A 12,571-nucleotide genomic window follows, 5' to 3' on the forward strand; every position below is an offset into this window, starting at 1 on the left:
CCACCCCTTGACAGATGCCAGTGTAAATGAAGAAGATGTTTTTCACCTCACCTACCACTAATGTACTAATGTAATAGTGATTGGTGTATTTGGCCTATTCTCTAGGATTTTATTCTGTGTTGTCCCCTGTCTCAGGCCGCTGCTGTTTCTGTGGTTGCCCTTTCTGGGGAAGGAGCCAAAGAAAGAGCTTCAGACTCCACCACCGGTGTCTTCAGTCCACGCCAGAAGGGCGACTCACTTGGAAAGTAAAGTTTGAGGATATCGTACCAGCCACTTTGTGTACACTTATAAAACACCACACATGATTTCTAAATTAGATATGTTCCTTTCTGTTGTAAGCGCAATGATTTCGTTTTTTCATTTTAATTGTCATTGCTTTAAATGTAAATGTTTTTAATGGATGGACTGTAACATACTTGCCCGTATACACAAAACAGCACTTGTTATATATTGAATAGATTCTTTAAATCTTTTCAAGTTGGACCAAAGATAATTCAGTGAAACATATTTCACTTATTTATATGCAATATTTGTATAAAATTAACATTTAGCCATATGTTTAGAATGATATTTATTGTGTATAATACATTTAATGTATTGGCTTAAATTTTTTAAGATTTATTTAGAAGTTTATTTTGAAATGAATTATAATAGATAATTCAGTGATGAGTAAGTTTATGTTTATGTCTGCGATTTAACTTGTTTTTTAACAATGTGTTTACATTTTTAAATATTGGGGGTTTTTTTTTGGGCCCAAATAAATTTGTATTTTAAAATAATATTTATTTTTTTAAACATTTTTAAAAGAAGAACATTTTAAGGCTGCGATAGAGAAAACCTAAGGCTACTTTTTATGGCATGTAATAATTTTTTTTTTTTTTTTTACATTTCAATAAATGCTAATCCATTCAACCAAAACTAGTCAAGACATTTAAAATATTCAATTAAACAATTTCTTGTTTCATGGTTTAAACCTTAGGGGGCAAACTAGAACAGATAGCTACACTTTGTGAGTTTATTAGGCACGTCTTCCATCATGTACATGTACATTCTAACCCTTATTGGCCACTATATCAGGTATAACTACTGTATAGGTGCACTTTGTAGGTGTACAATTAGTAAGCCTAGCCCACAGGCCACAGCTCAACAGATGTTATTTGGGTGATGGACCATTCTCAATAGAGCGGTGACCCTGTAATGAAAATTACATGGCATGTTATTGTGTTACTGTTGTGTTACTGTATGTAGTATTGTTGCTTATTGAGTTTTTAAATACTTCATTGTCACCACTACTTTGAGAACAGTCCGCCAACCAAAAATACCAGGACAGGGGTCCTGTGGTCAAAAACTGTCCACTGACAAAGAGCTCGAAAGGGTGGGGAACTAAGGGCCAAGGTCCAGCAGTTTGGTGATTTCCCTGTTTTAACATAACAGCTAAAACTGGAGTTACATGAGGTGTGTTTGAACAGAAAGATCACCAAACTGTCCAGGAATCCAGTCCTCCAGGGCTGAAATTCAACACCACTTGGTCAGATGATGGTTTACACATATTGTGCATGTAAATAGATGAGCTAAATAAAGAGTATTCACTCCCAGGCCTGGAGGGCCAGAGTCAAGCAGTTTGGTGATTTCCCTGCTCAGACACACCTGGTTCAACTCATCTGTTAATTGCCAGGTTTAGTAGGTGTGTTTGAGAAGGGGAAGCACCAAACTGTGCTTGGATGGTGGCCCTCCAGGACTGGGAGTGAATACCCCTGAGTCATAGTGTCTAACTGCACACCTACAGGATATACCAACTAAACAGTTGTGTCTCGGTAGGTGTACTGTTTAACTACCACTATTATGGTGGTATCAATGTTGTGCTGAGAATGATCCACCACATAAATAGTATCTAGTCATAGGTAGTCCTATGACAGCCATTCAGCCAGTGATGAAGGTGGTAGAGGGGGCTGGTAAATTGTGCAGTAACAGATGGGCTACAGTCAGTAAGTGTAAACCTAGAAGATGCAAGTATATGGCAGGTGTGCAGATACAAGATAGGTGTATTAAACTGGCAAGTGTGTAATATACAGTAGAGTTAATCCTTTCTGGTGACTTGCTACTCTGCACACTTTCAACTTTTCCCTGCCCAACAGATCTTATAAATGATGTGAAAATAAAAGGCCATGGGCTTGATAGGTACCGGAAGGGCTGAATCAGTGCAACAGTTAAAACTGTGCGTGATGGTGGGCCTCTTAGAAGCAGGATTAAGTAGCACTGATATGGTGCACAGCAGCGTACATCAATTTCTGTCCTGGTGGACCCGAGTCCAGCACAGTTTGGTGATTCCCTCCTTAACACCTTAAACTTTGTAAAAAGGCCCACACATAAGTATATGTATTAACTACATTACTGCCACAATTAGCCTAAATTTAGCATAAGTCGATAACAATAACAGTGTGTTAAAGCACTGACTAAATCTGGTAATTGTCTAATGAGTTGAACCAGGTTTGGTTCTTAAAGTCTGCATTCATAACGTTGCCAAGTAGTAATAAACTCTTCGACGTCTGATTCCTATCACCACCACTGTGAACAATTCTGACTTGGTATGTTTCTCTAGAATGATGCATTGCACACCAAATCACTCTGAATTACTTAATCATTCTGAAAGAATTTTCTCAGTCATAAAGAAATTTTGATGGGAATTCTTGGATTTTCCTTTTAATGATAGTTTATGATGTAGTACAGCACTGTTGGCAAAGCTATTTTAGACGTAATACAAGAAAAAGTATATGAACCCTTTGCATTAATTTGGCACAAAATGTGATCTGATCTTCATCCAAGTCAAGTGTAGTGACAAATATAATGTGCCTTAAATAATTCTGATCATTCATGTCTTCATTGAGAACAACCATAAAAACCTCATAGTGCTAGTGGATAAAGTATGTGAACCCTTGAGTTAATGCAAATGCTAATTGGAGTCAGGTGTTAGCCTACCTGGAGTCTTCCTAGGAAAATGAGTTTGGAGGTGTGGACTAGAGCTGTGACTGATAAACACCACTCAAACTTTTTATGTATGTGAGCCACGCCTCACCAAAAAGAGCTTTCAGAGGATTTACGATTTACAAAAAATGGTTGATTTATATGAAGCTGGAAATGGTTACAAAGTGATTACAAATACTCTAGAAATTCATCAGTCTACAGTAAGGCAAACAATCTACAAATGGAGACAATTTGGGACTGTGGATACTCTGCCAAGAAGTGGACGCCCAGTCAAAATGACCCCAAGAGCACAACAGAGAATTATCAGTGGTGTAAAGAAACAACTCTGAGTGACAGCCAAAGATTAAAGGCATCATTGGTACAGGCTAACATCTGTCTTCATGAGTCTACAGTCCTTAAAACCTTGAACATGCAGGGTGTCTATGGCAGGACATCACAAATGAAGCCACTACTTACTAAAAGAAGCATTGCTGCACGCTTGAACTTTGCGAAAGAGCATTTTGACACTCCACAGCGGTAATGGCAAAATGTTTTGTGGACAGATGAAACCAAGATTGAACTGTTTGGAAAGAACATCAGCTACATCTGGCGTAAAAAGAAAATTGGAAATATCTTAAAGTATGGTGGAGGGAACATGATTTGGGCCTGCTTTACTGCATCAGGGCCTGGCCAGCTTGCAATCATTGAGGGGATGAATTAATTAATTCCCAAGTGTAATAAAAAGATTGACAGGAAAATGTGACAGTGTCTGTAACTCTGTAGAAGTTGGGTGATGCAACATGACAATGACCCAAAACACCGGAGCAAGTCCACAACAGAATAGCTTATAGCTTATTTTGCATTTACCAAGTCAGAGCCCAGATCTCAACCCTATGAAAGTATTATGGACTCACTTGAAGAAAGACGGACACATGATGCGCCCAAGGAACATGACAGAACTAAAGCAGTTCTGCCAGAAAGAATGGGCTAGAATTCCTCCTGGAGAATGTGCAGGTCAGATCCACAGCTACAGGAAGCTCCTGGTTGAGGTTATTGCAGCCAAGGGGAGTCAACCAGTTATTAAATCCAAGGGTTCACTTACTTTTTCCACTACCACTTTGACTGTTGGATAAGTGTGTTCAATAAAGACCTGCAAGATCTTTATATAATAATCTTGTGTCATTATTTTAGGTACATTATATTTGTCAACATGCTTGACTTGGATGAGGATCAGATTACATTTTATGACAAATTAATGCAGAAAAACATTAAATTCCAAAGAGTTCACATACATTGTCTTGCCACTGTAACTAGTACAGAATCTTGTACAGAAGTAAACGGGAAGACTATGGCTTCACAGTTTGGGAATCCCTGTTCAACAGACCATTATTCTGCATATTTTGTAGTCCAGTTTTTATTTGCTAAATGTAAGATATTGAAAACGAACAAAAAGTGCTGGTGTTTTGCTGCCAAGCAAAACATTTAATCTTCAGCATGTTGTTATTATGAGATGTTATGTCATAATTATGAAATGTACATATTAATATTATGGGGAAATATTTTGTAATGAGATAATATGTCATAAAAACAACATATTATGTTATAATTAGGACATATAGGATGTACTATAGAGAATTGCATTATTTTATGTCATAAAAATGGCATAAGTTATTATTTTTGTGGTTCAAGATGCTCAATCATGGAAAAAGAAGCATTTAGGATATCTGATTTCTGTGTCTGTATAAACACTGAGATTTAGGAATCTTTCGCAGTGTCTAAACACTTAATATTATTAATATAATCACCTATGCTGTTCAGTGACACTAGGATTTAAGCTGACTTAAGCTAAGCATCAAGTGAGGTTTGATTAATTCAATCAATGGTGAAATTGAAAAAACATAATATCACAGAACTGCATATTTACACATTAATTACAAGATGTTCTATGCCATAATTACAGCATACAGCATTTTTATGACACATTTTCTTTACATGGACAAAAGTATTGGGACACCTGCTCATTCATTGTTTCTTCTGAAATCAAGGGTATTAAAACGAGCGTATTCTGCTTTTGTTGGACTAACTGTCTCTACTGTCCAGGGAAGAAGGCTTCCTACTAGATTTTAATCTCAACCAGTGAGGTCAGGATGTTGGATCATCATTCCTGAAAACACAGCTGGGGGCATTGTACCCCTCTAGCCCATGCCTGGCATTAGTCGTGGCGCCAGTGGGTTCATGTGTATCTGGATCAGTCTGGAGAGTCCTATTTTCTACAGCGCCTAGACAAGCTGTGTGTGTGCATTTGCACATTTGTGTCAGCAATGGGTGCACCTTTATGTAGATATTTTATGCAACATATGCTGTTGTACAATATATATCATAACACCAACATATTGTCTCATAAAAACAAGATGTTTATTTGATAATTATGACATAACATCTTTTAATAACATACTGAAAATAAAAATAAAAAGATTTTGCTTTGCAACAATACACCTCCATACATGAGCATGCCTCCTTTTTCGTTTTCCACAATATGTACAGTGCTGGGCAGATGTTTTAGACACCTAAGTGCTTTATTTAAAAGCATTTCTCTCAGCAATAAGAGTTTTTACTGGAGAAACTTCAAATCCCTTTAGAACAGATGGTGTTAAACATGAATCCAGTAAAAGGAGCAAGAACTTCTCTTTCTAAAGAAAGTCATTGGGATCCTGTGAGCCAGTCTGAAGAACGAAGCTTGGTTCCAGGGTTCTCCTGGTTGGCCCCATCCAGCACAACATGCATGTGCTCTAGTCCATCAGCAGCAGCAGATTTACCATCAATACGCTCTGATTTACATTTACATTTACGGCATTTAGCAGACGCTCTTATCCAGAGCGACTTACAAGGTAACTCGTATTACAGAGGTGGGCCAATGTAGTGTTAGGAGTCTTGCCCAGGAACTCTTATTGGTGTAGCACAGGATAGTCACCCAGACTGGGAATTGAACCCTGGTCTCTCACATGGCGTAATAGCTCACTAGCTGCTAGTGGTTTTATCTGTTGTGCCACACCAACCTAGGTGTTGGATGATAGTTATAAACAATAGGAGAGCTTTGGAGATGATTTATGGAACACAGTGATGTAAAATCACAACTTTCTGTATGAATGTTATTAGTGTTTATTCTAATATCAGTGTTTTACTGAGTGAATAAACACTTACTGCTCAGATAAGGAGATTTATCACTAATCATTTTGCCTGAACATTCTGCACATATTACAAGTTCTGCACATATTACAAGTTCTGTATATATTACAAGTTCTGTATATATTACAAGTTCTGCATATATTACAAGTTCTGCACATATTACAAGTTCTGCACATATTACAAGTTCTGTATATATTACAAGTTCTGCATATATTACAAGTTCTGCACATATTACAAGTTCTGTATATATTAAAAGTTCTGCACATATTACAAGTTCTGTATATATTACAAGTTCTGTATATATTACAAGTTCTGCATATATTACAAGTTCTGTATATATTACAAGTTCTGCACATATTACAAGTTCTGCATATATTACAAGTTCTGCACATATTACAAGTTCTGTATATATTACAAGTTCTGCATATTGTATATATTACAAGTTCTGTATATATTACAAGTTCTGCACACATTACAAGTTCTGCACATATTACAAGTTCTGTATATATTACAAGTTCTGCACATATTACAAGTTCTGTATATATTACAAGTTCTGCATATATTACAAGTTCTGTATATATTACAAGTTCTGCACATATTACAAGTTCTGCATATATTACAAGTTCTGCACATATTACAAGTTCTGTATATATTACAAGTTCTGCACATATTACAAGTTCTGTATATATTACAAGTTCTGCATATATTACAAGTTCTGTATATATTACAAGTTCTGCACATATTACAAGTTCTGCATATTACAAGTTCTGCATATATTACAAGTTCTGCACATATTACAAGTTCTGTATATATTACAAGTTCTGCACATATTACAAGTTCTGCATATATTACAAGTTCTGCACATATTACAAGTTCTGTATATATTACAAGTTCTGCACATATTACAAGTTCTGCATATATTACAAGTTCTGCACATATTACAAGTTCTGCACATATTACAAATGAAGCAAATAAGCAGCACGTGTGCCTTTAAGTGTGCTTATGCTTGTTCTCTGTACATTATAGATAGGTTATAGAAAATCCACCAGGGATGCCCAAACTTTGGGATACAACTGTAGAAGTCGCCGAGTGCAGACTCCAGCGATATCCGCTAGAGGGCGCCACGCATCGGCCACTGTTTCTCAGCATGGCGGAGCGCCTCTGCTCCACCCTCCGCGCCACTCAGCCCGCAGGTAGGCGCTCCATGAGATCCCCAGGGAGGGACACTCGGCCGGGCTTCTCCACTTCTCCGCCGCTGGGACCTTCTCCAACTTCTCCAGCTTGTTCCAAAAACAGGCACCGTCCCTCTGAGGCAGCCTCCTGTTCTCAGACTAGTGCTCAGCTCTGGGTTTAGGGTTTTAGGGTTTTCTTGCTTTGCTTTGCTTTGCTTTGTTTATGGAGCCGCGGAACTTCTCTTTACCCCTCGGGAGGATTCCGGACCTTGGGAGATGGGAGTCGCGTTTTGGGAAGGTGCTCGAGCGGCGAACATGGTTCACATGATGGCCAGCACGCCTGCTCGGCTGCGCGGATTACACGTGATCGTGGATCGTGGTTGACCTGCCTGTCCGGCTCCAAAGTGGACTAAAGCGCAGGGCTCAGAAGCTGATCCAAACTTTGCCTTGTATCTCTCTCTCTCTCTCTGTGTGTGTGTCTCTCTGTGTGTGTGTGTGTGTGTGTGTGTGGATATTGGACTATCCGTGCAGGCAGACTGCCCTCACTGCACTGCGCTCAAAGGAGGGAGGAAGCCAGGCTTGCAACAAGTTCTCCACACGTTGACTTTCACAGGATTTATCAGCCCCTGGAAATCTGCCAGCGTTTGGATACAAATCATTAAGCTGGGAGGAGAGGATCCATCCACCACCCTAACCCCAGTGTTGTTTGGGGGGGTGGGGGTGGGGGGGATTCCTTGGGCCCCCAAGCGGATACATACCCCCGTCCAGAGGAACCCCGAGGAATGGATCTGACACATTCAGTGGGTTTCAGTCTGGTCTATGAGTGCCAGTAGTCTGGAGCCGATTTGGGAAGGATCCATGCCTGCATGATTGAAGAAGAAGAAGAAGAAGAAGAAGAAGAAGAAGAAGAAGGAAGAGCAGCTCGTGCCAGAGTGGAGTAGCTTCAGCACGAGCCTGGATCAATGCACACTTGCAGAGCCCCACTTCCAGCAGCAGTGTCCATGCGCTCTTCCTCATGCACCCTGTGCTGCCTGGCCTCCTCAGTGAGTGATGCAGGCTAGCCAGCGTTGATTTTTTTGGCAACCTTGTGGTTGCTCGTGCGCGCGATACGATACATGTAGCACGTGCACGTCTGTTGCTTGTTTTTCTTCTGTTAATAATGACCACTGATTTTTAGGAGCTCGCACGCGAGCTGCAGTTAACTCAGCTGATGCTCCTCTCTGCCTTCCCCAACTTTCTGGACCATGCAAGGCCAGAGCAGTAGACCTGGTCTCGATTGAGATAATCTTCGTCATCATCATCATCATCATCATCATTATCTTTATTATCATCAAGTAAAGAGAACACCCCCCCCACCACCTACCACCACCTCCCACCACCACCACTACTTCCACTTCCACCACCAGCACCATCAGCAGCAGCAGCAGCCAGCAGGAGAGCCGCGTGGAGCTTGCCGTTCACCCTGTGGTCCGTGCATTATGCAGCCGGGCCAATGAGGGTCTCCGGGCGGCGGCTGGCCGGGCTGTGGCCGTGGCTGCTGGCGGCCGCCCTGCAGGCGGCGTTGGGCCACGCGGGCCTGGAGCTTGCGGCGGCCGTGGAGGCGGAGCGCTCGGCGCCCCGCGCCGTCATCAAGGTCACCGTGCTGAGGCAGGAGCCCACGGCCAAGCCTATCATCCTGGAGGGCGTGTTCGCCGGCAGCAGCGGCGGATACGCAGAGGGAAAACTCATGCAGGTAGGGGCTTACTGGAGTGGGGTGGGGTGGGGTGGGTTGTGGGGTGGGGGGGTGGATACAGAATGGTGATTTGTCAGTAGAGTGCGTTGTGATTTCTGTGGTCTCTCTGTCAGATGAGCCTCAAGAAGTAAACATCATGTCCCAAGTAGAAGCGCGTCAAGAGAGTCAGCACAGGCTCCAAAGTTTGGGAGCTAGCTTAAGGTGGTAGAACATCAGGCCTGTGGTGGCAGGGGTGATGGTGAGAGAGGCCCTGGAGGAGGGTTGGATGCAGGGTGGTCATCTGATGGAAGGGTGTTGTAGAGCAGATCTAAAAACGTGTTCCCTTCAGTTTCTCTTCCAACGTTTTGGGACAGCAATGAGAACTGAGTCCCAGATACGTGCAGAAGTGGCTAACCTGTGAAAAACATAGGGGCCGAGGTTTGGGAGCTGGATGGTTGGTGTGGCACAACAGATAACACCGCTACCTGCCACTGAGCTACCACACCATGTGGGAGACTGGGGTTCGATTCCCGGTATGGGTGGCTACTCTGCGCTACACCAGTAAGAGTCCTTGGGTAAGACTCCTAACGCTACACTGGCCCACCTCTGTAATACGAGTCACCTTGCAAGTCGCTCTGGATAAGAGCGTCAGCTAAATGCCATAAATGTAATGTAATGAATGACCATCGGTCAGGAGGTTGTTCTGAGGCAAGTGTGTAGGTGATCTTCTAGACTTCTCTTCTGCACCCAGAAGTAAATGTCTTGCAATGTCAGTGGAATAGCGACTCCGGTAGAAGCAAATATAGGTCAGCAAATGTGCCGAATTATTTTGGATTCTGCATTAGAGAAGTGGAGGTAATGATGGTGGAGGCCGTGATTGATGGAGCAGCTCAGTGCAGCTGATTTTACAGTGTGGAAATTGATCAGAAGCATTGTGAGCCAGAGCCTTTCTCGTATCCAGATCTCTTAACTGCATCTTCCTGAGGTGCCCTGTGTCGCCTAAAGCCATACTGAAGATGATTGATACATACATCAGACATTATTGAGTAATTATGAACATAGCTTGGGTATAAAGTTTGTTAGAGTAGGATGGCAGTAAACCAAAAAAGGTCAAATGTTAAAGAATAAAGTGGGTTCGGTTTCTCACAAATATTTATTATACAAAATATAATCTGATGATACTTAGAAATGGACATAATTTTACTTGGTACATGCAGTCAGTTATTCCACACCTCTGGAGACATCATATCTGAATGAAACTTGATGCAGCCCAGCTTGGAAATGAGCCTGAACAGTAGCTGCAATGATAGTATTAAAAGTAGTGTTATAAGTACTAATAATAGAAGTACTTATAGTAATAATATTATATAATATTACTAATAGTAGCCTTGAGTTGATAATTGATACAATTGAAAATTGCATTAGTTCTAATAAGAGCTCATATAATGCAAATTCCTTTATTCTCTTTCACATAGTAGGGTAAAAAATATCCAACAGAAAATATTGCACTTAATAATAAGCTTTACAAACAGACAGTCACCAGCATCAAATCACCATCTTACTAAATACACCATTTAAACAACACTTAGCAAATTATAGGCAACAGATTCATGAAATCTGCTCTCTGGTAGAGAGTACAATGGATGAGCTTGTCCGAAAATATGTGCCAACATTTTAGTTTCCAATCAAACAGACTCAAAGAACCTCTGATGTACTGTGTCATACGCTATATGTGCAGAATATAGTCCCAGTCATCATTTTAAATGATTAGGCTAAACTAGAAGCTGACCCAGCTGCTAATTATATGGTGCTGAGATTATCACCATCACCATGGAAAATGCTTTGAAGTTCTAACATGTGTTTCCTCATATCTGAATATGGATCACCAAAGTATTTCTGATCAGTTATCAGTTATTCTCTTGCGCTTAAATGTAGGTAACAGTCTAAACTTAGCAAACAATAGTAATATTAATAGTGATAGTACTAGTGCTAATAGTATTATTAGGCCTAAGTCAATATCAGACATTGGCCTGCCAGACATATCAGCCTTAAGCATCGCTGGAAGTGTCTCTCTGATACAGCTAGCTTGTTTGGACAAGACTGCACTCTAAGCTCCCTCCCATTGGCAAAACTTCACAAGCAGGTAAACGAGATGCTGTATGCTAAACCGCAGTGACCCCCACGCCTCTCAATCTCAGCGCTGTCAATTTCCTCGTTGGCGATGACAGAGGCGCTAAATCTTTCTCAGCAAAGAGCCGATGACACACGTGTTTATCGTGATAGGATCACTTTTTTTTTTTTTTAATCTCATCAGAGATCTTGCCGCTGTCTGGCTGACAAGAAGTGATGTTGCCAGTGAAGCTCTGGTGAGGGGTCCATGTGTGTGTGTGTGTGTGTGTGTGCGTGTGTGTGTGCCAGCTACCCCACCCAGGCTGTAGTGGAGGTGAGAGATTTGTGGGCTTGTAAACTGTTGGGCCTGTGCTGGGAGGCCAGGCTTTGCCAGATGTTTTCGTTTTGAAGGCGACGTGCAGGGCAGCACTGGATAATCTTAATAAAGCTGATGGGGTGGGGGGTAATTCGGTAAATTCTAATCATGTAAAGATTTGAACCCTGTGGAACCATGTGGACACCCATTAAAGTAATCGTTCAGCAGAAATCTAATTTACACAGTTTAACCTCTTAAGTCGTCTGGTGTCTGAAGTTAGTCTGAAGTTAGTCTGAAGTTAGTGCTTCTGTAGTTCTGCACTGACGCCTCGAGGCTAATGAAGCTAACAAGTAGGCCTAATAGAAGCGTAAGTACACCAATTAGCATGCCAGAGTCATTACACAACTTAAACAACTTAAAGTCTTAACGTAAGCAAATTCGTAAGCAGAGTTCGTATGATATTGTCTGTAAAACTGAGCAGAACATATAGGCAAGTAAGTATAGGCCTCAAGGTGGACACTACTAGTGTTTTTAGTGTACGAAACAAAATTAGCCTTGTAGCTCCCGTGCAAAACTATGGAAGAAACCCGTAGACACCAGACCTTAACCCAGCTGGTGGTCTGCATCTGACGTAGTTTGAAAAATGTGCGATAATTGTTATTCGTTTACCAACTTTAAAGCTTTGGCCTATCCCAAACCGTATTGTGTGACCGTAGCATTCACACAGGGCTTGTTAGCATGTGGTCAGTTGGGACAACTGTGTGGAGGGTAGAAACAGTACTAGAAAAACAGAAGGTCTCGGAGAAACACGTGAAATTGCCTGCCCTCCCTTCACTCGCTAGCTGCGGCGGTATTTTGAGTAGCAAAACAGGCAGTGTTGTCTGTTGTAATTGACAAGGAATTACACAGCCTTTACATGTGGCGAGCCCGCTGCTTTCATATGGGCAAAAAAAAAACGACTGGCATGTGTGGAAGTGGGTATGTGTGTGTGTCAGGATAACCCACTCTTGGGTAAGGTGCTCTCTCACCACACAAAGAGTGTGTTGTACTATGCGAGGTACTCTTTGTTGGTGCGCCGACCTGTCGCAACAGGCCTAAGTTGCAGGGGAGCGCTTT

General features: G+C 41.4%; 1 protein-coding gene across 1 annotated transcript in view; it reads left to right on the plus strand.

The window, feature by feature from the left end:
* The first annotated feature begins 8,811 nt into the window (after positions 1 to 8,811).
* Positions 8,812 to 12,571, plus strand: part of rnf43 (ring finger protein 43) — a 140,202-nt gene continuing 136,442 nt past the window's right edge. Inside the window, exon 1 of the mRNA XM_072663471.1 lies at positions 8,812 to 9,051. Coding sequence (XP_072519572.1) covers positions 8,812 to 9,051 — 240 coding nt within the window. The remainder of the gene's footprint in view (positions 9,052 to 12,571) is intronic.

Source organism: Salminus brasiliensis, chromosome 1 (assembly GCF_030463535.1).
Source record: "Salminus brasiliensis chromosome 1, fSalBra1.hap2, whole genome shotgun sequence".
Taxonomy (NCBI): Eukaryota; Metazoa; Chordata; class Actinopteri; order Characiformes; family Bryconidae; genus Salminus; species Salminus brasiliensis.